Source organism: Trachurus japonicus, chromosome 4 (assembly GCF_045865225.1).
Source record: "Trachurus japonicus isolate A0001 chromosome 4, Traja_1.0".
NCBI lineage: Eukaryota > Metazoa > Chordata > Actinopteri > Carangiformes > Carangidae > Trachurus > Trachurus japonicus.
Genome location: NC_140910.1, coordinates 24,906,130 through 24,927,053, shown reverse-complemented (window position 1 = coordinate 24,927,053; position 20,924 = coordinate 24,906,130). Strand labels below are relative to the sequence as shown.

General features: G+C 41.6%; 1 protein-coding gene across 35 annotated transcripts in view; it reads right to left on the bottom strand.

Moving 5' to 3' along the window:
* The window catches only part of dock7 (dedicator of cytokinesis 7), a 45,879-nt gene that overhangs the window by 4,604 nt on the left and 20,351 nt on the right, over positions 1–20,924 (bottom strand). For 2 of the 35 annotated variants that reach the window (XM_085774895.1, XM_085774902.1), the window contains exons 17-45: positions 19,846–19,984; positions 19,620–19,721; positions 18,797–18,883; positions 17,794–18,025; positions 16,851–17,015; positions 16,606–16,626; positions 16,086–16,255; positions 14,874–14,966; positions 13,080–13,169; positions 11,558–11,653; positions 11,304–11,444; positions 10,704–10,817; positions 10,271–10,438; positions 10,005–10,144; positions 9,434–9,603; positions 8,675–8,853; positions 8,368–8,550; positions 7,225–7,384; positions 6,961–7,057; positions 6,393–6,410; positions 5,180–5,276; positions 4,878–5,012; positions 4,636–4,788; positions 3,961–4,119; positions 3,713–3,813; positions 3,400–3,592; positions 3,115–3,258; positions 2,622–2,753; positions 1,554–1,568 (exon numbers count right to left, since the gene is read on the bottom strand). In XM_085774895.1, the coding sequence (XP_085631021.1) occupies positions 1,554–1,568; positions 2,622–2,753; positions 3,115–3,258; positions 3,400–3,592; positions 3,713–3,813; positions 3,961–4,119; positions 4,636–4,788; positions 4,878–5,012; positions 5,180–5,276; positions 6,393–6,410; positions 6,961–7,057; positions 7,225–7,384; positions 8,368–8,550; positions 8,675–8,853; positions 9,434–9,603; positions 10,005–10,144; positions 10,271–10,438; positions 10,704–10,817; positions 11,304–11,444; positions 11,558–11,653; positions 13,080–13,169; positions 14,874–14,966; positions 16,086–16,255; positions 16,606–16,626; positions 16,851–17,015; positions 17,794–18,025; positions 18,797–18,883; positions 19,620–19,721; positions 19,846–19,984 (3,694 nt within the window). The remainder of the gene's footprint in view (positions 1–1,553; positions 1,569–2,621; positions 2,754–3,114; positions 3,259–3,399; positions 3,593–3,712; positions 3,814–3,960; positions 4,120–4,635; positions 4,789–4,877; positions 5,013–5,179; positions 5,277–6,392; positions 6,411–6,960; positions 7,058–7,224; positions 7,385–8,367; positions 8,551–8,674; positions 8,854–9,433; positions 9,604–10,004; positions 10,145–10,270; positions 10,439–10,703; positions 10,818–11,303; positions 11,445–11,557; positions 11,654–13,079; positions 13,170–14,873; positions 14,967–16,085; positions 16,256–16,605; positions 16,627–16,850; positions 17,016–17,793; positions 18,026–18,796; positions 18,884–19,619; positions 19,722–19,845; positions 19,985–20,924) is intronic. The other 33 variants (XM_085774901.1, XM_085774896.1, XM_085774897.1 and 30 more) reach the window with 33 other exon arrangements.

Here is a 20,924-nt window from a genome sequence, read left to right as displayed (position 1 = left end):
ATGGCATCCAAAAGCCAAAGAAAGATGAAAAAGAAAACACTGAGAGAAGAGTCTTTGCAGAACAAAAATGTCCATAACTTCAAACTGATGCCTTTCAACCATCCTTTGAGTTTTGTTCTGCACAGACATCGGTTTAGAGAGAAAATCCAGAGAGTCATGAGGTACAGCAGGTATGACACAGGTGTGTATGTGTGTGTAATCAAGTCTGTAGGTGTGTGTGTATGGCATGAGAAATTGGGAAGCTGTGGACATTTTAAGTGACTGGCATCTGACTTATAAAAAATAATTCGATAAACCTTCATTGTTCAGGAAAATATATTAAAAAAAGAAAATCACTCATAGTGCTGATTAAAATGAAAATTAAATAGTAAATTAAGAAGCCCTGAAAACTAAGGAACTTACCACAAGACACAATTAAGTAAAGTGGGAAGGAAGGGTCGGCAACCAGGGAAATCAAAAAGGAGAAAACAGAACAAATTTTAATCAGGATTGGGTTCCTCCAGAGAATCTCAAACACAACACTAACACACAACAGCAAAAATATCTCCATTGATTTTGAGAAAGAACATAAACTCATTGTGGAGGATCCGGACCATGCAAAGGCAGACAGTTACCAAGAAACACAAAGACAAAGTGAGAAAGTAAAGACCCACAACCTTCAGAAACACACCATGCACTCAATGCATTTCCAAGAGGAACAACAGAGTGCTCTGTCCGACTCATGCAACAAAACATGAAACTAAGGGGTTAATAAAGAACAGAATGGATGAAAAAAAAAAAAAAATCAGGGGTCGATTTAGTTTGAACCATTAAAAGAAAGGGCAAGAGTACGAACTAATCAAAATCAAAAGGGATAAATCAAGTAATCCTGCGATTACTGTGAGATCAACCCTCTTGGAAAAAAAACACGACTGCCTTCGGGAATTTGGTTCTAGCTTTCGACCCAATGAAAGTTTACAGCACCTTGTGTTTTCAAAGGCTTGTTTTAATTGTGTGTGGAAAGAATGACCCATGGCTAGAGCAGGGAGGCTAACAGATACCCTTCACGTAGCAACAGTGCACTGAAATCGAGCCCTGTGGTGGAGGATGAGATGAGATGGAGGTGTGACAGCAGGCGGTGCCGGTGTGTGTCCTGACTGACACACCAGCGGACAGACAGAAGATGAGGATGGCGAAAAAGTTGCGGATTGTGCAGGTGATGCATTCACTGAGACTGTTGTCATTAGTGTCACACACTGTGGCTCCCATGCACAGCCTGCCAACAACTGTCGCATTAAAAAAACACAAGCTCCTCTTGCTCAGGAAGAGGAAGGACAGAGGAAAACAGTGAGGGTGTTGCTGTACAAACAGCAAGTGTCCCCAGCAGGGGGGGGAGGGGCAGACAGTTGACATTGTCTGCAGGTGTTAATGGATTGAATGTATGTAACAAAGCAAAGAGAGGATGCCCACGGCTAGCAAATAAAAAGATGAGAGTAAATAAAAGTAAAAATACAAAAAAAAAAAAAGATAAAACAACGTGAGCAGGGCCAAGCAGGAACCGTTAAGCCACCTACCTCCCAGCCAGTACTCTGTGTGACAAAGAGAATACAGGACATGTGAACGACAACACACACTCTCCCTCACTCACACACACACACACAATGTGGCACTACACACGCACACACGATGTTACTGTACAGCAAGGAGAGTGGACTGTTTAATGAAATACATCCAGGTTACTGTGTGTCGAGCTGGAGAACAGAGCAACTGACGTCAAAACTAATTCTGATGGATGTCATTTTCACTGGATGAATCAATAACATCTGTTTGTTTGTTTGTTTGTTGTTGACAGCTGTTGGTCTGCACACCAGACGACTGTAACCTTGCCCACGCTGTGACTTGACTTTATTCTTTATTTAATCACACAACTGGCCTTTAAGATAAAATAAATCCAACTGGAGTCTCTTCCCACGTCTCATGCATCCTTAGTTACGTACTTCAAAACTATAGTAAAGCATGCAAGGTATCAAAAATATAAATCAATATATAAATACACAGGAGTTAAATTGACAAATAATAAAACCATGCAAAGCTGTGTCTGTGTAAACACTGATGTGAACGGGACATCAATAGATATCCAGGATATTTCCTGTGTGGTGATGTCACAATGTTACTTCTGTCAAGTATTGTGAGGCTCTGCAGATGTGCAGCTTTTCTTCTTGAACTCCTTTGTGTAACTTGACCTTGCTCTGGTCTCATTTGACTCATGTAAATCCCTACTGGAAGGAATTTAACACACTGCGTCATAAATGTGAAGTGGAAGGAGTGATGTCCCTGATAAAAGTGAAGCTGTGCAGAGTATTGTGTGAGTGGGGTTTTGATACTGAGTGAAATTCAGTTATCCTTGTGTCTTTTTCACTACACTGCTCTAACTGGATTTACACAAGAACAAAGGGGAAATAATAATTTGTGACCTTATGTAACCGAGTGTGATCTTTTTATAGCAGGAGACTGGGAGTGGAAATAAAACATCCAATTTGGGTCACACTGAGATAAAAATACTTCTCTCCTTTGCTTCTTATTTAACATCCAGTAGCAACTTTGCATCTCAACCTACTATGTGTTTGTGTGTGTGTTTTTACCTGGTGAACTATTTTCCCAAAGGCTTCCTGTAGTTTACCATGAATGGTGGCCAGCTTCTTTGCATCCCTGTTGGCTTCATGGATGGGGATCAGTACCTTGTATACTTCATTTACTGCCTCATACATGCCGGCCTGGAGGAGAGGAGGAGACATGTCGGTACAGTGCAGTAAGTGAGCTGAAATACCTGCCAATTATTTTGACCTACATAAATACATTTGAACAGCTGAATATGTTAAATTGAAATCTTACTTCAGTTTTTGTATTGTTTGTTCTCATTTCTGTACTAAACTCTGGATAAGAGGATTTGGGATGAATAAATATTTGTGAAATTATAGTACCTATCTGAATGCTTATTCCCATTTTATAAATCATGAATTTATCTCATTTTATAAAACAAAAATGGTTCTACTAGCTCCAAAATCCCTGACTTTGTTTAAGACATCCAATCACCTTCCATCTAATGAATCATTCTACTCCTTCTCTACTTCTTACCATAGAGAAAGAGGCAGCAGCCTGCTCCAGGAGTCCCACGAGACCAATCTCTGTAAAGTATTTGCCGGAGCAAATGCCCTCTTCATCTGGTGACACCACGTCATCAGAGACTGCAGATTCCTCCAGAACATTGGAGGAAATGTTCTGTGTGCAAACAAACACGCACAAGTATAAAAATCTATAAGCACAGACCTTAGCAGACGGGATATCTTTGACCAAGATGTAGATTACTTCAGAGGACAGGCACACTGTAGATACAAACACTGACACTGGCACTGTTCTTACCTGGAACGTGACACAGCCCACAGGAAGATACTTGCGATCCTCCAACATGCTCAAGTATTCTGCAACCAGAGCGGCGCTGTGCACCAGACACTGAGCAGCCTCAGCGTGGTTATTCCTCTCCGAGTGTTTTCCGGCCATGTTCTGAAGCCACGTCAGTCGCAGGTCTGGAGACGTCTGGTAACCTTTTGCAATCCTGGATGCAGAGACACAGACAGAGCACACAGGTTAGAGAATATATATAACAAGATACAGATGACTGCAGGAACATGTCAGCAATCAAAGCGGTTTATTTAAGTTCAAATGAATTCTGTACCTGTACATGAGATCTATCAACATCTCAGGATCTTCCTGGTGCTCTTTCATCTTCACTGTGTCGGAAAGAATCATGTGCAGGTTGAACACAAGATCCTGGACCTGGAAGAAAAAAAGATCAGAAACCTTGTGTTACATGGCTGTTCCCCCAATATTACAGAAATAAAAATGACTTATTCAGAGATAAGCGAGTCCAATGTCTTCTAACAGTGTGTGGATGCTCATCAAACTCAATGGATAAAGCCGTACCTGGTCTGGGAATGTGGTCTCCCTCAGCTCTAAGTCCTCCTCTGCATACGTCAGGATGGTCTTCAGGGAGCGACGCAGGAACTCCTCGTTGAAATTCTGAGACGTTCCCACCAGCGAGGACAGAGACATGGTCACCTGCATCTTCACTCTTGCAAAGTTCTGAAAGAGTGACCAGAAAGAGAAGAGGAGGCTGAGTAAAGTATATTCTGTCAGGGCTGCTGACGTGTCTTCCCTGTAGCCAGCTAACGAAGCACTGTGCACGGCAGCCCATATTCCTTCTCTCTTATAACCTATTTTCAAAAGGTCTGTGTGTGAAAAATCTGACGGTAATGGAACAAAGGAAATGATGCATGCGCAAGTAATTGTGTCTAAATTGGATGGCTGATTACAGTGTTTGGTTTTGCGCTAAACTGGATGGAGTAAAGTGAAAGAAAAATAGTAATAAACCAATACAAGACAATAGCTGGGAACAGGCCGACCAACAGTAGGTGTTTTTGAACAATCTGTTCTCTGAATAAGAAGTGGCTGCAAAGCACATGGCTCAACAAGGCTTCTTAATATGTGCCATTGAATTAGAGCTCTAGACTTTTAATCCTCACCAATGATGCACCGTAACAGCACTTTCAAAGCTACTCCATATTTTAGATGGCAAACATTCAGTTTTGCAGTACTCACGTTGCCAATCTCAAAGTTTTGCCTCATGAGGAGGTAGAGGGAAGCGCTGGCGTGAGCCCTGATGGTACTTATGCTGCTGCTGCAACTCCTCAGTAGCCGCAAACACAGGTCGGCACACTGCTCCGTCTCTTCCTCGAACAGCAGCTCGGGAAACTAGACAAGCACAGAGAAGTTATTATGAAGTCCTGTAAATTCAAAAATAAAAACTGTGAAAACTGTGAAATGAAGCCCAGTGGTCTGACCTTAGACACCAGTGCCCTCTGTGTGGCAAAACAGTGCTGGAGGTAGAGGGCGCTCTGGTTGCAGGCCATGCTGTGGAGCAGCACCTTCAGCACACCACCCAAGATACTCTCCTTGGATTCTGTCACTGATACAGTCTGGAGGAGGAGGGACACAAACAGATGTTACAAGCATATGTCTTGGTTTATGTATGCTGAAGTGTGAGATTACACAACTACAACAAAGATATCAATATTTATGACTCTGTTCATGCTTGATTGTATTTGTATGGGTGAAATGTAGAAAGTATTGTTGGCTTATGTACCTGTACAATGATCTCCAGAGTATCAAGAATAATTAAGTTGGCCTCTGTGGCAAGGTTACCATCAATAAGTGCTTCATGCTCCAACTCCGCTCTGGTCCTACAATAAAAAAGCAGAAGACACCGTCACAAATTGATTAACACTTCCCAAATTGCGATGTCGATGATTTATCCTTGAATGATGGATGAGCTCCAAGACAGTCACCAAATTCAAGCCATTGCTCCAAATCACCAACAATGCAATAGTTTTTGTGTTTGGTGAGAACCTGAGGAGAACCTCAGCCAGTCCTCTAATTTCCTTACAGGTTAATGAATGATATTACACAACAGCACACAATTATTCCAGATGTTTGGCAATGCAAAAATCCACTGTTATCCTGCAACCTTTACTGTATGGCACTGACCACAATGTTTTAAAATGATCCACAGCAAAAAATCATGCTGATCCAGATGGACAAAGTCGGCCTAATATAACTAACTTCTCTGACCAGCAGGTTGAGGTCAAATAGCTGAATTAAGGTCTATAAATAGAAAGAAAGGGTTAGGTGCTGTTTATCTGTTCAGGGGTTCGAAAGTCTGACAACAAGTGTACATGTTATGAAATATCCATGTTTGACATATGAAACTATGCCAGGACTGGGTTTTAGTTGTAATGTTTCTCATTTGATATTATTCAAAATGACAAACAAACTTTATGACAAACAACAACTATGGCTAAAAACACTTCTTTGCTCAGCAGAAAACCCAGAGGGACACACGCGTCAAGAACCCAAAACAAGAAGCACACTGGTTAAAAAGCCAAAACAGACCCACTGCAACCACTACCAACCCTGAGACAGACATTGTTACCAGGACAGAGGAACTGACTGGGTGGGGAGGGGGGGGTTTAAGGGTCAGAACCGGGGTCAGGGGCTCTCTGTTGGAGCATTTATATGCATGTATGAACTTAGACAGTTAAAATGGAGAAAAATGTATTTATAATATGGCTGCATCAGTGGCAAGAGAGCATTAATGCGGCTCATCCAAATACAAAATTAAGTATCATTTTCAAAGCTGAAATCATCAGAAGAAAATTTAATACACTTATAAATGTTTTTTGTTTTTTTTCCACTTCAACTGTCTAATTTCCTGCATGAATAAGAATACTCCATAGATGAGGAACTACAGCAGGGGAGGGGTTGGAAGGAGCACACAGCAAATGTGGACCATACAATACCTGACAGATCTGTGACTCCTACATAAACACACAGCAACACGAGAGAACAAATGGAAGTTAACAGAAAACAAAGGCTGGAGCTGAATTTACAAAAGAAAAGAAAAGAAAAGAAAACACACTAGTAACAGGTTTGATTCTGTCCCTATGTAAATCCAGCAAAACATAAAGAATACCGTAATAATGGTCAACGAATGGGGTTTATCACAGTTTGTGATGGCATGCTATGTGTTAAATGATGGACTTACATGGAGATACATTCAGGGACTTAAAGGAGGGTTATTTTTCACACATGAACATAAAACATAATGTGTTTCTGTATCTTCGAAGCGACTTTTTCCAGGTAAAGAATAGAAAATGATGTGACATGTGAATCTGGAGAGTCCATTTATGAACTGATGAATAGTGGACTACACCACCTATTACATGCACACTCAAAAACATCTGTGTTTTGAACAAAAACCCAGAAAACACCATCAGGTGAATAATCAGCTCAGGCCTCATTGAGAATCTTTCTCAGTTACATAAAATAAGAATTAGGAAAGTGAATGTCTGTGTAAAAAGAGCGTACTTGTCCATCTTTTCACTGTTTTGTCTCCAGTGGGTCATGTCCTTCCTCCACCGAAGGTTCTCCTGACTGCCGAAAGCGCTGCCAGATGGACTCCGCTCTGAATGTTGGAGGAACAATTATTTACTTTTTTAATGGTGGTGAAAGAGGTTACACGTACACATGTGACAGACTTTATGCACGTGAGTTGTGTGTGTGGAGAGTGAAACGCAGGATAAAGTGAATCATTGTGTCTACTTCTGCGCGTGTCTGAGTGTGTGTCCTCACCTAGCTGTCCGCGGCTGCGTCGCACCATCTCCTGCCTGGCGCCGATGCTGCCCAGTATGGCCTCCTCCAGCTTGGCCTTCATGTCTTTGGACTTCTTAAAGGTCAGGCTGTTCATGCGTTCAAACGCCTTCTTCCCCTGCATGGTGAAGACAACATGGGCCTTGTATGCAATGAGGCAGAGGATGAGTGGACAAACAGAGAAGACACACACACACACACAAACACAGCAGGGAAGTTATTTGCAGCACAGCACCAGCAAGCAAAAGCAAGTTAGTAGCATAAGAGCAAATGTGCAAGCATGAGAAAGCCAAGAGCAAAAACACACAGCATAGCAGAAAGAGCTAAGAATACCAATTACGTAATGGATTAACAATGATTATAGCAGAGAGAGCAGTGTGCTTACTATATTATTTTATCACACACTCAGTAGCCAAAGCACATTAAGCTCAGAAAAGGTTAAGTCCTATATGCAGGAGGACAGTGCACAACAAACCAAAACAACATCACAAAATGTGTTGTATAGATTTTGGTTGATAAGTAGTGGAGCTGATATAAACATATGAAAGTCCACTGCAAATCATTTGGTTATGTCTGAAATAAGCCACCTTTTGGTTCATTACATATTAACTTTTGCTTCCCCCATGTATTGAAGATGAATGTGTCAGTGTGTAGAAATCCAACATGTTTCTTTCATATGTTATTTTATCAGCCCGAGGGATCCCCTATTCCAGTGGTTCTCAACCTTTTTTGGCTCGTGACCTCATTTTGACATCACAAATTTCTATCGACCCCGTGATCATGTGCAGTCACGTGATCACGGGGTCGCTAGGAATTTGGGATGCCATCAATCAAGATGCGCCAGCTCAGATATTTTTATATGCTGCATTTTATTTGAACTCGATTTATATTCGAGAAAGTGAAAGTAGAGAATACAGTTGTTTAAGATTGTGTGTGGTGTAATTTTTTTTGTCAAATGCTAGACATTTCAGGCAACCCCATTTGAATTCCTGGCGACCCAAAGGTTGAAAAACACTGCCCTATTCCTTAGAATACTAAACAATGAAGTACATTCAAGAAGTGGGCATACTCTGCACTGGAGATCCCATGTTGTTAGTTACTGAATGTATTCACTATTGATATTACCTTGTACTCAAAGCAGGAGACACAGAGGTAGAGAAGATCCAGCAGGCGGTTCAGCTGGGACACCGACAGGTCTGTGAACCACTTCTGTAGCACCAGCTCGTCTGCGTTTTTCAGCACCCACAGAAGACAGATGAGCAGACTACGACTCGACTCCGCTGAGAAGCTTCCGTGCTGACGACTCGCCTGAACAGATGGACCGGGAGGAGTCAGGAGGGAGGAGATGGAGTTTAGATTTGATAAACAACACCTGACTTGGATTAAAAAAAATAGGTGATATGAGGAATGTTGTGATGGACGGGGATTTCACCTGCGAGTTGAGCAAGAAGCTGCTTGGTCGGGACATTGGGGAGGCAGTGGAGGTGCCTGCTATTGCCATGGCAACAGTCTGACTGATCAAGCTATTGCCCTCTCCCTCTGCCTCTTCTCCACTGTTGCCCACCGCTGCCCCCTGTGGACCGCCAGGCCGACCCCACTGGTTATGCGACTCTACAGTGACATAAAGGAGCGAAAAAGAAAATGAATCTTCCTAAATCGATGCAACATATTCACATATGTTCTCCACATGCCCTCTCCCTACCCCATGGAGAATGAGAGGGTACTATATTCAAGCAAGTTAAGCAGGAACTTTCCTTAAAACGCTGATTTTATTGAGAGCATGCTTGATAAAATGGCATTGACTAACTGGATCTAACTGCTAATATCAATTGGATTCAAATCAAGGTTAGGAGAGAAAAAGACAAGGATGAACTTAGGTTACTGATCAGCTTGTACATTGTGGTAGGGTGCAACATCCTTTGCAGGTCAAATGATAACCTTTCAGTTGAAAAATGATATAATATTCAAGGACACAATGTTCCTTCACGGCAGCAGTTGTTTGAATAGCTCAGAGCTTTACGCATCGGCATCAGGCCACATCTCACCACAGAAGAGAAACCTCAGTCAAGCTGCTAAACGGTTCACAATGCTACATGCCTCACTCTCAATGAATGGATAGTAGGAAGAAAATAGTTCAATGTCATGACTATTTTTCACTGTAATGTTCAAATTATTGCTGCTAATCTTTTACCTGTGAAGTCATGGAGCTGTGGTAGCGTTTCCATGACGATACCAATTAGAGGCAGGTAGAGCATGGCGACCCGGGCCTTGACTTCAGGATCTGCGTAGCGCGGGTCAGAGTCGTGGCTGGACAAGAGGTTATGAACAACACTCACCACCTTCTTATGGAGGCCGAACATCCTGTGGTGAAAAATAGAAAAATAAATAATGTAAGAAAGAAAAATAAAGGTCAAAATAGATCGGGGTGTTTAATTACAAGTATGAAAAGAAAAGCGTAGAAGAAAGGTGAAAGAGACCATAATTCACTCCCTTGCTTGTTCTGCATGTATGCACTTGTTAACAAGTAACTATGCATACAGGCTTATCTCTCACCAACAGATGAAGGGGCTCTAAAGTGAAAATATCACTTTCCTTTCTCTACAGACAGTTTATACAGAAACAATTAAACCCATTTATTACCATGTGTTCCATTACTGTTCCTTTATCACTGATAGTCAGGAAAGCCATAACTCTGAACATATAACTCAACTTCAACTTCTCCTCCTCAGATGTTTGTATAGTGTGCATCCACAGCTACTCACCCCTCATTGTCTGGGTCCAGTATTACAGACAGTTCAGACAGTACCAGTCCAGCCAGATAGTGCTGCTCTCTGAAGGGCACAGACAGCTCAAACATGTTGGCTATCTTTTGATCCTGGACATGTGTGGAGAACCCAGAGCTCTGTGGTGAGGAAGAGAGAAACATCCAGACAAGACACCATTAATATTTTAAAATCAATTTACATCTCATGTTAAAGACCTTATGACAAGACAATGAACAATCTCCCTCCATTTCTTTTCGTCTAACCTGTGAAGTCGCTGAAGACACAGACGGGGAGGGCGAGGCGGGCGGTGTGAGCAGACTGCAGGGCAGGTTGAGGGTGACGTAGTGTTCATGGCTACAAACGATTCTCAAGAAATCAAGCCTCAAAGACTCCAGGGTTGAGTTCTGCAGAGCGTAAAGTTTTGTGGACACCTGGAGAGAGAGAAACAGTGACAGCAGAAACAGAGAATGCATCATAATGAGTAAAAAATGAGTACATGCTGTCAAAATAACCAAAAATTTTGAAATGATACAATTAGTCCTTCATTTATTTTTGGAAGGAAACCTTAAATTAAAAAGCTATGTTCACACAGCACCAGAAGAAAGACAAACAGGCAGCTGCTTTAAATAAACTAAACTTAGGCAACTATCTACTTTCTCTTCAGCGTATCATTAAAAACAATGTTTCATATTGTACCTGTTTCCAGTAAGCCCTGATTAGGGTAAAGACAAAGCCTCGGTCCATGACTGACAGCAAGTCATTGAGAAAGAAGGCCAGACTTGTGTTCAGTCTCTCCACAAGCTCCAGGTCCTGATTTGATGAGAAGAGTGTGTTTAAAAAAAAACTTCTGCAGTTGGTGAACATTTTTTACGTTAAAGAAATTCAAAGAAACAAAATTGACGAATGATCCCCCGTGGTGTTATAAAAGTCAGGCAAGTGCAATCAGATTTATTTCATTGTAGAAAAGACTTCCGGGGCATCATTTAGCTCAGTTGGTAGAGGTTGAGGCTATAGTCCTCGCTGCCGCCAGCCCTGTATCAAATCCCAACTCAGGCGGCCCTTTGCTGCTTGTCATTTCCCCGCTCTCTCTGCCTCCCCATTTCCTGTCTCTTTTGACTACACTATCAATTAAAGGCAAAAAGCCCAAAATATACTTTAAAAAAAGAAAAGAATTTCCCAGATTCCCAGAATTTCCTATGTTTTCACTTAGTGTCTAAAATGTAATGATATTAAACAAAGCGTAGGCCCATTAGGAACCCTCTGATACCTGGGATATTTGATTAGACCATCTCTTACCTTCTGGAAGCGAGAGACAATGTCACCAGCGATGGTGCTGACCAGGGCTGTGATGTCATCCATGAAGCGTTCTGGGAATCTGTTCTTTCTGGGCGACTCCAAGCGTTCAGCAAAGTACAGGTGGTGGATGATGCTCTTCACCTGTAGTCAAGGTGGGAAACAAGACAAAATATTGTATTTAACAGAAAACAGGCCATCCTATGATAAATGATGATGGACAAAGCTATTTTTTCTGTGTCAAGATCGTTCCCTACCATGAGTTCAAAGAAGAACCAGGCCTGCTGTAAGGCGCCTTCCCTCACGCTCCCACTGCTCACCACCCACTGGAGGGCCAGCTCCTCGTGGAAAAGCTGAGTAGGAAAGTTTAAAACATAGAGACAGAGAGGTAGAGGAAGGGGGGCAGAGAGGGAGAGGGAAACAGAAAGCAAAAGAGCCAGAAAGAAAGAATGTGAGGGACCAGAAAAATGACCACTGTCTAACTTACTTACAGCTGTGTATATATGTTGTACAAACTAAAGCGGGGTTCAAATATGTATTTACTAATGGGGGATAAGGCACAAAATAAAACCTCACCACTATGTATACTGATAAGTGACATATAAAGAGCTCTTGTGTCCCCAACTCAAGTTAACCTGATGGAGTGTATCCGTTTTGAAACCAAAACTGTAACAATGATTAGCAAGACTAACAATACAGTCCAGTAAAGCTCCTGCACCCCCAACACTGAAAATTAATAATTAAAGACAAAAAAGGTTTGGTTAGGTGTTACAATTCATGTTATAAATATATAAATAAAAACACTTAAAAATATGTATGTAATTCTCAATTTTTGTGTGATAATTTTTACTTTTCAGAAATGAAGAAAACAAATGCACTCCTACTACCATGCAAACATTACTGTGAATATTTTTGTCTGTATTTTACAAGGAGATAAGAAATTATTTTTATTGCATGGAGAGAAGAATTTCTTCTTCTTCATTTCTTCAGATTATTGTGCATCAGTAACTTGCATTTATTTTGGTGTGCATTTTTAATGCAAAACACAGTCTGGCCAACACACTGACTATATTCCAGTCTGGCAAGTCTTCCTTTAATCCCATCTAAATAATAAAGAAGGAAAAGGACAGGATCTAAATTTTAAATCTGCCTGTTTGTGCTGCCTCCTCACAATTGTTAATCTTTTGCATATTTGTGGGTATTTACAGATAAAGTAGGCAACATTAAGAGCTGAGTTTTGCGCAGTACAAACAACTGAGCAAACAGCATCCATTAAGGAAGATCGTGAGAAGCATTTGAAAGCTGTGGGGTTAAAAGTTCAATTAATAATTTGATATTAGGGAAACTCCCTAGCAAATTGCATCTTGGTATCTAACAATCTAACATTAGCCACCTGTTTGAACTGCTAGTACAATACCTTCTTTAAGTGGACCCGGTCAGAATTCAATGAATACTAGCTTTACCAGATGAAAACCCCAACCCTCTGTGACTGAGTGAAGGACGCACATTGAACGAAGACTTCCCAGACTTTGTGAATACAACTTTCTGTAACACACAGTCAGTGTTAGCCAGACTACAAGTAACATTCACATCAAAAACTCCTCGACACATTCAGAACAAGAGGCAGATCAGTGACATTCAGCATTCGACAACAAGACTCCACAACCACCAAATACGACATCAATGAATCCAGAGGCACACATCCACAGACAAGACAGGTGAGGAGGCGAGTAAAGAGGTGGGCGGGGTTGGCTCCTCCCCCAGTGCAAGTGGCTCTACCTTTTTAGTGGGCAACCGTCCTGTTAAAGTTTGCAAGAAACTGGCGCTCTCAGTGTGCGAAGACATGCGATTGCCACAGCGCTCCATGGCCTATGGGTGGGATGAATGGAACGGTGACAACAAGGTTAGTGGAGGTGCAACGAGAGCATGGGGTTGCACCTTTTTTTTTTTTTTTTTTTTTACTCAGCACACAGAGTAATGTGTCTGCTGGGTCACACACAAGCACACTACAATCTACTGTGATTGCTAGCACATATACTTGTCACACATGAAGACACAAAACAATTAGACACAGGACAGGGCCACAACACTTGAAAAGCGTTGTACCCATAATCTAGAACAGTCAGATAACATCAGAAGAGTTTGGGTTCCTTGAAGAGGGATGCAAAATGGCTTGAGATCAAGTGATGACACAAAACTTATTTGTTTTCCTTGATGTTACAGCCAGTGCTTAATGGTGTACCATTCTGCATCCCTCTAGGTGAACACATTACTTCAGGAACAAAAAATGGCATAAGAAAAAAAAAAAAACATCCTACAGTATCACAGGAATTGTTATTGGTTGGTAAACTAACATAATGTCCCATTGCAGGTTAAATGCAAATGTATGTGCTCTGTCAATGTAAGCACATTTACTTTAATGTGGTAGTCTAGCTGTGGGTTTATGATTGCAATATGCTGGACTAATTGGATCTTGGTTTCCTGATACGTAATAATATGTGTAAATTAATAAGTAACAAAAGCTTATGAGTAACTCATGACAACTTAAAGTGACAGAGGACATGACGTCACATGGAGGTGGAGAGTGTGAAGCTGACACAGGCCTCACACATGTAGACAGACACACATTCACGCTCACAGATACACCATGCTCCAGTGACAAAGTGAATGCTATGTATGGTTAGTAGAGAGTCATGCAGGGATACTAGCTGAGAGTGAGGACTATGGGATGAAGGCAGTGGAAGTGATTCAATCTTAAAAGCAGAAATGGGAAAAGAAAATGAAATAAAAAATGAATGTGAGAAAAAAGTTACTCTGTTGATGAGGATGATTTCTAACACTACCCTTTTTCTCTACCTCTCCAACATCCTCTGTGTCGTTCTCACGGACGGATGTGTGTAGTTTTAGGTTTTAGCAATAACTGCCCGGTGTAAACCCAAAACAGCAGGTAAACTTGACGTGAAAAGAAAAGGAGGCCAACAATGTCCAAGAAATTGCAACCAAGAATAAGTGGTATTAATTCAAATCTGACATTGTAATATCTGGAGTAGGAATATGCATCTTTTCCGATAAGTACTGAGAAAAAGAGAGGTGTTAGGTCTAAGTGGTAAAGAGGGATGACACCTGAGACTCTAGCGTGACGGATAGAGGGTCATGGAGGCGGCTGTGACTCCCATGTGTGGGATCATGGGAGGTTTGTGATTGTAAGTTTACCAGAATACTGCAATATTCTGAAGTTTTGGTCTTTGTTGTCCCTGAGCTACACTATTTGTTTTGTAAATGGTGTTGTAGTTAAAGTGATGGTAATCACAGTCTTGTGACTGAAAAAGCACTGGAAGCCTCTACACAATCGGTTGATGGCTGAGTAACAGATAAAAAAGAAACAACAAGACAACAAAAAGTAAAAATCTGAATTGCATCCGTGCACCAACAATCTCCTCCCAGTCAATAATAACTCTGAGGAAATACACAAGTAAACCAAAACTCCAAATATCCCAGTATCCCTTCAAGGTGAATAGGGTGAGTTCTTTTTGTAGTGAGGCAATGTGGAGGACGGGGCATTCATAAAACCACCTGCATGGTTTCTGGAGCGGACCCGGGGCTGGATCCCCAGGGGGCACTCTTACAGCCCATGGTGTGCACCCACGAGTTGGAGCGGTCTAAGCCCTAGGTGTGCCGAGGTCAAAGGACACAAGGCAGGCAGGAGGCAAGGGAATAAGCGAGCAGCACGGGGGAAGGAGGAGGAGGGAAGGAATAATGACAGGTTACAGAGGTTTCAGAGGTCAGGACTGCTGGAAGATGCCAAGGGCCAAAAAAGGTTAGCTGTCAGTAAGTTAAACGTCCAAATCATCACCACAGAGGAGCAAAGCACATAGGTTCTCTCTGTCCCTTTCTCTCTCTGTGTCAGAAATAACTTCCCCTCCCTCAAAAGGCAAGAGAAGAGAGGTTTAGTCAAGTATTAGCAGCAGAGGGAACATTCATCAAACAGGGGGGCTGCATCCATCATATCATTGTTAACAGTACAGCAAGGCCATTAGAAAGACACATTACATGGTTCACTCATTGCTAAGTTACATTTCGGGTTCAATTAAAACAAAACGTTTGAAGTGGCAAATTACAAATCAAACCAGACGAAATGCATGACAACAGATAAATAACAACAGAACAAAGAAATCCGGTTGAAACTGAGAAGACTTCGCTGCTGTTAATGTCTTTAAAAACGATTTATGACCAGTGTAACAACGTGTTGTTGTATCTTCTTACAGCATCTGCTTCACTGATGAGCCCATAAACTAAATGTCTCCTGTGCCTTTATCAACCTGCACAGACTGACCATCGTGTATGCATGCATGTGTGTGTGTGTGTGTGTGTGCAAGCTTGTGTGTCAGGTTGCTGTTACAGCGGTTAGACAGATAAGATGTTCAGTCTTATGTTTACACATAAAATAGTCCCCTGGGCCACTGTGCACATGGAAGGCCTCCACCTTGATGTGGGGTAAGAGCTACAGTATAGATTTGGTACAGTCACCCAACAGGAACACGACTACAATACATCACAAATCAATAAGAGCGGCAGGAACAATGTTGCAGTATTTAACATCCACGTGCAGTGTGGACGAGTCAACGAGGGCAACTGGGACAAGTTCCCAAAATACTAAAAGCTATCAGTGTTGTCTCTGTCCACATGTGACGTGTTGAGTTCGAGTGTCTCTTTTATGCTTTAACAGAAAATCTACTGAGCCCTAAAAGTATTGAGATAAAAAAAGACACTGTGTGATGACCTTACCTTGCTGCCGATGATGGAGCGGACCTCATCATCAGGAGAGGTGGGCGTACCAGAAATGTCAGGGTTACTGTTGCTAAGGCTACGGGAGCGGTTGAGGTTGAGGCTGGCGGGTCGAACGGCTGAGCGAGCCATGGTGGCATAGTGAACCGAACCTCCCAAACCCCCCGGGCCTGGGGCGACACATAGCGGAAGGAAAAATGGGATGAGATGGAAATTACTACCACTGACAAGCGATTGTTAGTCCACTCACATGATGGTTGCATTTCAACACTGCTGCCAACGCCTGTACTCAAACTATTACAACCCCACAGCTCCACATGTAGAGTTACGTTTTTCAATCATAGAATTATTCATAATGAAAGTCGACAGTTACACGGAGGAACAGATGTCTTGGGAGTAGATGGTTTATTAGTTAATACAAAGGGTCTGCAGGAAACTGTTTCCTCTACCACACACATCAAAAACCGGAAAAAGGAAAAACACTTGCACATTAGGATGTACAGCAGTGGACAATATCTACCTGTTAAGGATGAGTTGGTATCTGTGTTGGGCAGGCAGAAGACAAAATGGATGTGGGTGGAAAAAAACAAGCAAAAGAAAAAAAAGAAATGGAAAAAGAAAAATTATGGCAAGTAGGTTTGATCACAGGCACCCAGTGAGGTGAGTTGAGGGTTTGATGAGATTAACTTAAAAGGAGAAAACAGAAGTATAGATGTAGAACAAAAAAAAAAAGAAAAATGTGAGGAGGTTATCCGTATAGCTTACCTGGCGATGGTGAGTTGGGGTCGGTGCTGGGCAGACGGAAGACGTAGTGGATGTAGGAGGACAGCAGGCTGTTGCGACCGTGCATATCTTGGCTGGTGTCCAGGTACTTGTGAAGCCGGTTCACTATAGACGCCATGACTTCAAAGGATGCCTGGCCCAGATTCACTAAAGCACACACAGACACACAAATGTGCAGATAGAAGCAAATTGACACGTGCAACAATGCAAACATGATAAATAGCACTGCAGATACACATCAAGTCTCAATTTCTCCCAAATAGTGCTTTCATAAATATTTTGGAATGGTAATGACTCAGGTTGACTGTGAGTGGTAACGACTTTGTTTGTTTTTTTAAAGTTAAGTTACATCAGTAAAGGTATGTTTTCATCGTCTGTATGCAAAATATTATTGTTTTAAAACTTAAAAGTTTATCATAAGCCATCTGTGCCAGTAGATAAAGTAAAAAATAAAAAAAAATTTAAAAAATCATGCAGTGAATTTAGGACTTTGCAGTAGGTCACTTGTCTCAGGCCTACATTTGTCAAACTGAATTTTAGGTATGGTTATTACATTTTAGTTTTTTCTTCTTCACATTTTATACATATACTTAGTATTTCATATGTCCTAAGTGTCATGTGCAATACACTGCATAAACAATAATGAGGAAAATGCATTCTTTCCATTTCATTTTTGCTAATATATTGTAAGATATTTTAACATTTTTGGCTTTAGTGTAAAATAGTGCAGGTGTGACTAAGGTGCAGGTAGCAGACATGGTAGCATGGCCTACTCCAAGGAAACTTTTATAGGTCAAGGGACAAGTAAAAGACAAAATAAAATCTTAAGCTTTAAGTAACACATGTGATACCTCACTGTATTTCCCATGTTTAAAATCTCCTCTGAGCTCATTGCTTTTTACTGAAATATAACACAGTGACGTACCTATCTGCCCGGCAATGACCGGCGGCCGCACAACAAGCAACACCAACTTGTCAAGCAGAAGGTGAAGGAATCGAACCACTGGCTCCAGTTGGGAAGAGTTGAGAGCTGCAATGCTGGACTTGAGCTCGGCCTCTAGGTTGTTCTCCATGATTCGCATGTCTCCTATCCTGACTGGGAACATGTGCTCATCCAGGGCATGTACCAAGGCAAAGAACTTATCCAGGTACTGGTCCTAGGAGGGGAGAAAGAGAGGAATGGGGACAAAAAAGTCAGAATTTGTTTACAAAACAAATGCAATGCAGGAAATAGGACATAGAAAGAGAGGAATGGTAAAAGACGAAGTGTGATGACAAAGACAGATAGCAAGAAAAGACAACACAAAGAGAAGTGAAAAAAAAAACATACCAATGTTCAACTTAAAGAAAGGTGAGGAAAAAAGGGGGAAAGGAGCCGACAAAACAAAAGTAAGCTTGGATCCACTCGTCTGTAACTCTGAGGCACGTTGGCTCGCCGCAAAGAAACCGCAAAACGAACATTACTACAAGAACACAGTGGAGTCCAGCGAGTCTAATCTGCGCCAGGAGCTGTGATTTATGAGCACATTAGCTCCAGTTAGGCTCCTGGGGACCACAGTCAGGCTCTCTGCACCATAGCTGACACAGAGATGGAGTAGACCCCAGTAAATAACTGGTGAGGTGAGCCTCACCCACTAATGAACTGGTGTTGGGAAGGAATTTCTGTCAAAGTGTGAAAACTCTGTGTGGTTATTTCTCTTAACTTTAATTGGGATTTAAAACGGCTATGTGTGTGTGATGCTTGTGAAATGGATTTTTTGGCAGCTTTTGCTACAATGAAACTGTTCTACATTATTCTTGAAAAGCAGGTTGTTTTGGAAATCTTAGATTTGAATTTCCCCCCAGTTCACATAAAGTTTACTGCTCCCTACCACTCACCAAAACAGTATTCAGAAAGTAAGTAAAACTACTGAACACAACACTGTTACCTGTGTGTGGATGGTTGAAACAGTCACCACTTCCACGTTGAATACACCTCGATGGTTATCCACCCACTTCATCCCAGGGAGAGGAACCTGAGGAACAATAACACCTATTTATATCTGTGGAAAAACTTGATCTTATATGATGCAATAGTTTTCAATGTCCATTGATTCTGTGTTAATTTAAGGATTGAGATTATAATGAGTATTGATTATGTTGCTTTTCACCTGAAATATTACAGAAAGCACTTAAAGGGACAGCGAGGAGTTTCTATTCGGTTATAAAAAAAGTCTCACGTTAATGTGGATGAATCTACGCTACCCACACTTGTTAATGGGCCCATTTTCGATAAATATATCGTTCTGTCTCTATCGTTATTTTGTTATTATTAGTGGTGGCGGAAATGCTGGTCAAGCCAAACAGCGTTTCCTTCGTGGCGAGTCATGAGAATAACGCAGCCGAATCGCAGTTTATGGTCGGAACTACGGTGGTATGTGAACCTCTGACTTTAATTATTGATGAATGAAAACACGAGTCTGTCTTGCGCCCAGTCAAAGAAATGTACGGTGCGCGCGGAGGCTCATAAATGTAGTGTGAAAACGCTTCGCTTTTCCAAAACTCCTCGTTGTCCCTTTAAGGAATGCCTGATATCATGCTTCACCATAATATATTCTTCATGCTCACTCTCTTAACATGGGGTCATCTGTGCCACACCAGGAACTTGCAGACATATCATTTTATGCTAAAATCTCATTATTTAGAATGAAAAATCACTATTTATAAATAATAAATTAAAAACACTTCCATTCTTATTAAACTGTGTCTTACATCTGGGGAGAGAACAGAGTAGGACTGTGGTGGTTTCTCCAGTGACACGGGAAGACAGAAGTGTCCCGTCCGTAGACGCCCATTCTGCAACATGGGGATCCACTAAAGAGAGAGAAAATACAGAGACCGAGGAGTTATTTTTTTCTTTATTCAACAGCTGCTGCTGGCTACAACCCTATTAAGAGCTTACATGGTTGCAGTAGCTGCGCTGGTGACTGCTACCTACCGTATATCCCACAGGGGTCTCCAGAGGCGTGTTCTGCTTCTGCTGGCAGCTGACGTGATAGAAGGTGAAGAGGATGTGGTGGTGGTCCGACAGGGAGGCAGGCAACTTGATCTTGATCTCATCATGAAAGTCAGGTGATCTGATGAAAACAATTGGTAGCAATAATGCAAGATTGTACAGTGTTATATTCAATACATTGATAGATGAGGAAAGACCCCTAAATAGATTATTCAACAAACTACATAGACAAGACAGGTTATATTCATCAGGCTGCCATATCAATGTCATTCCACTAAAGCGAGGCGGCTCTAATTACATCCACCTTCACTGTGGATCTGAAAACATTACATAAGCAAGAATATTAGTAATTCAGTTAAGTCAATTTTTCACGAAGGCTGCAAAGGGGGCAACATTATTTTCCTCTGGTCAACACCTTCTCAATACTGGAGTCTATAACACAGTATGTGTTGGAGAAGAAGTTGGTCATGAATATGTATAGGGTCCTCCCAGTGCTTTCAGAGAAAACATTCATACAACTCATGCTGGAAAAGACTAAAAATGGACCCAGCTGGAAAGATTTTCTATTTCCAGCTGGGTCCATTCATTATTTGGGAAACTTTGTCTCACAAGGCAGAACAGGGGTTCACAGTGGACGTCAAGTGATCTAAAAAGAAATAAATTATATAACACTTCATAATTCACTTCAGCTGAATGCTTTATATTCCCACAGGAGGAAACTTTGTCTGAAAGCCAGTGCCCCGAAACAAACAACCTACAGCAAATCCGTCAACAAACCCACTAAGATTGCCTGGAGAGTGGAAATAACCATAACTGTTTAAAAAGGGGTCAGAGAAAAACTCTAATTTCTCATGGGAACATGGGTTTTGGTTCTCGACCAGCAGTCATTCTCAAGAATGAACAGCGTTAGGAGCAACTTAATGACTGAAGAAAGATGATGGGTTATTGGCAACAAAGCCAAGAGCAGATACAAGCACAAAGGTGGAAGCTTTAAAAACACATTTCATAAAAGAAAGGACTGTCCTTCATTTATCTCTGCCTTTAATGGTCTGAGAAGAGCA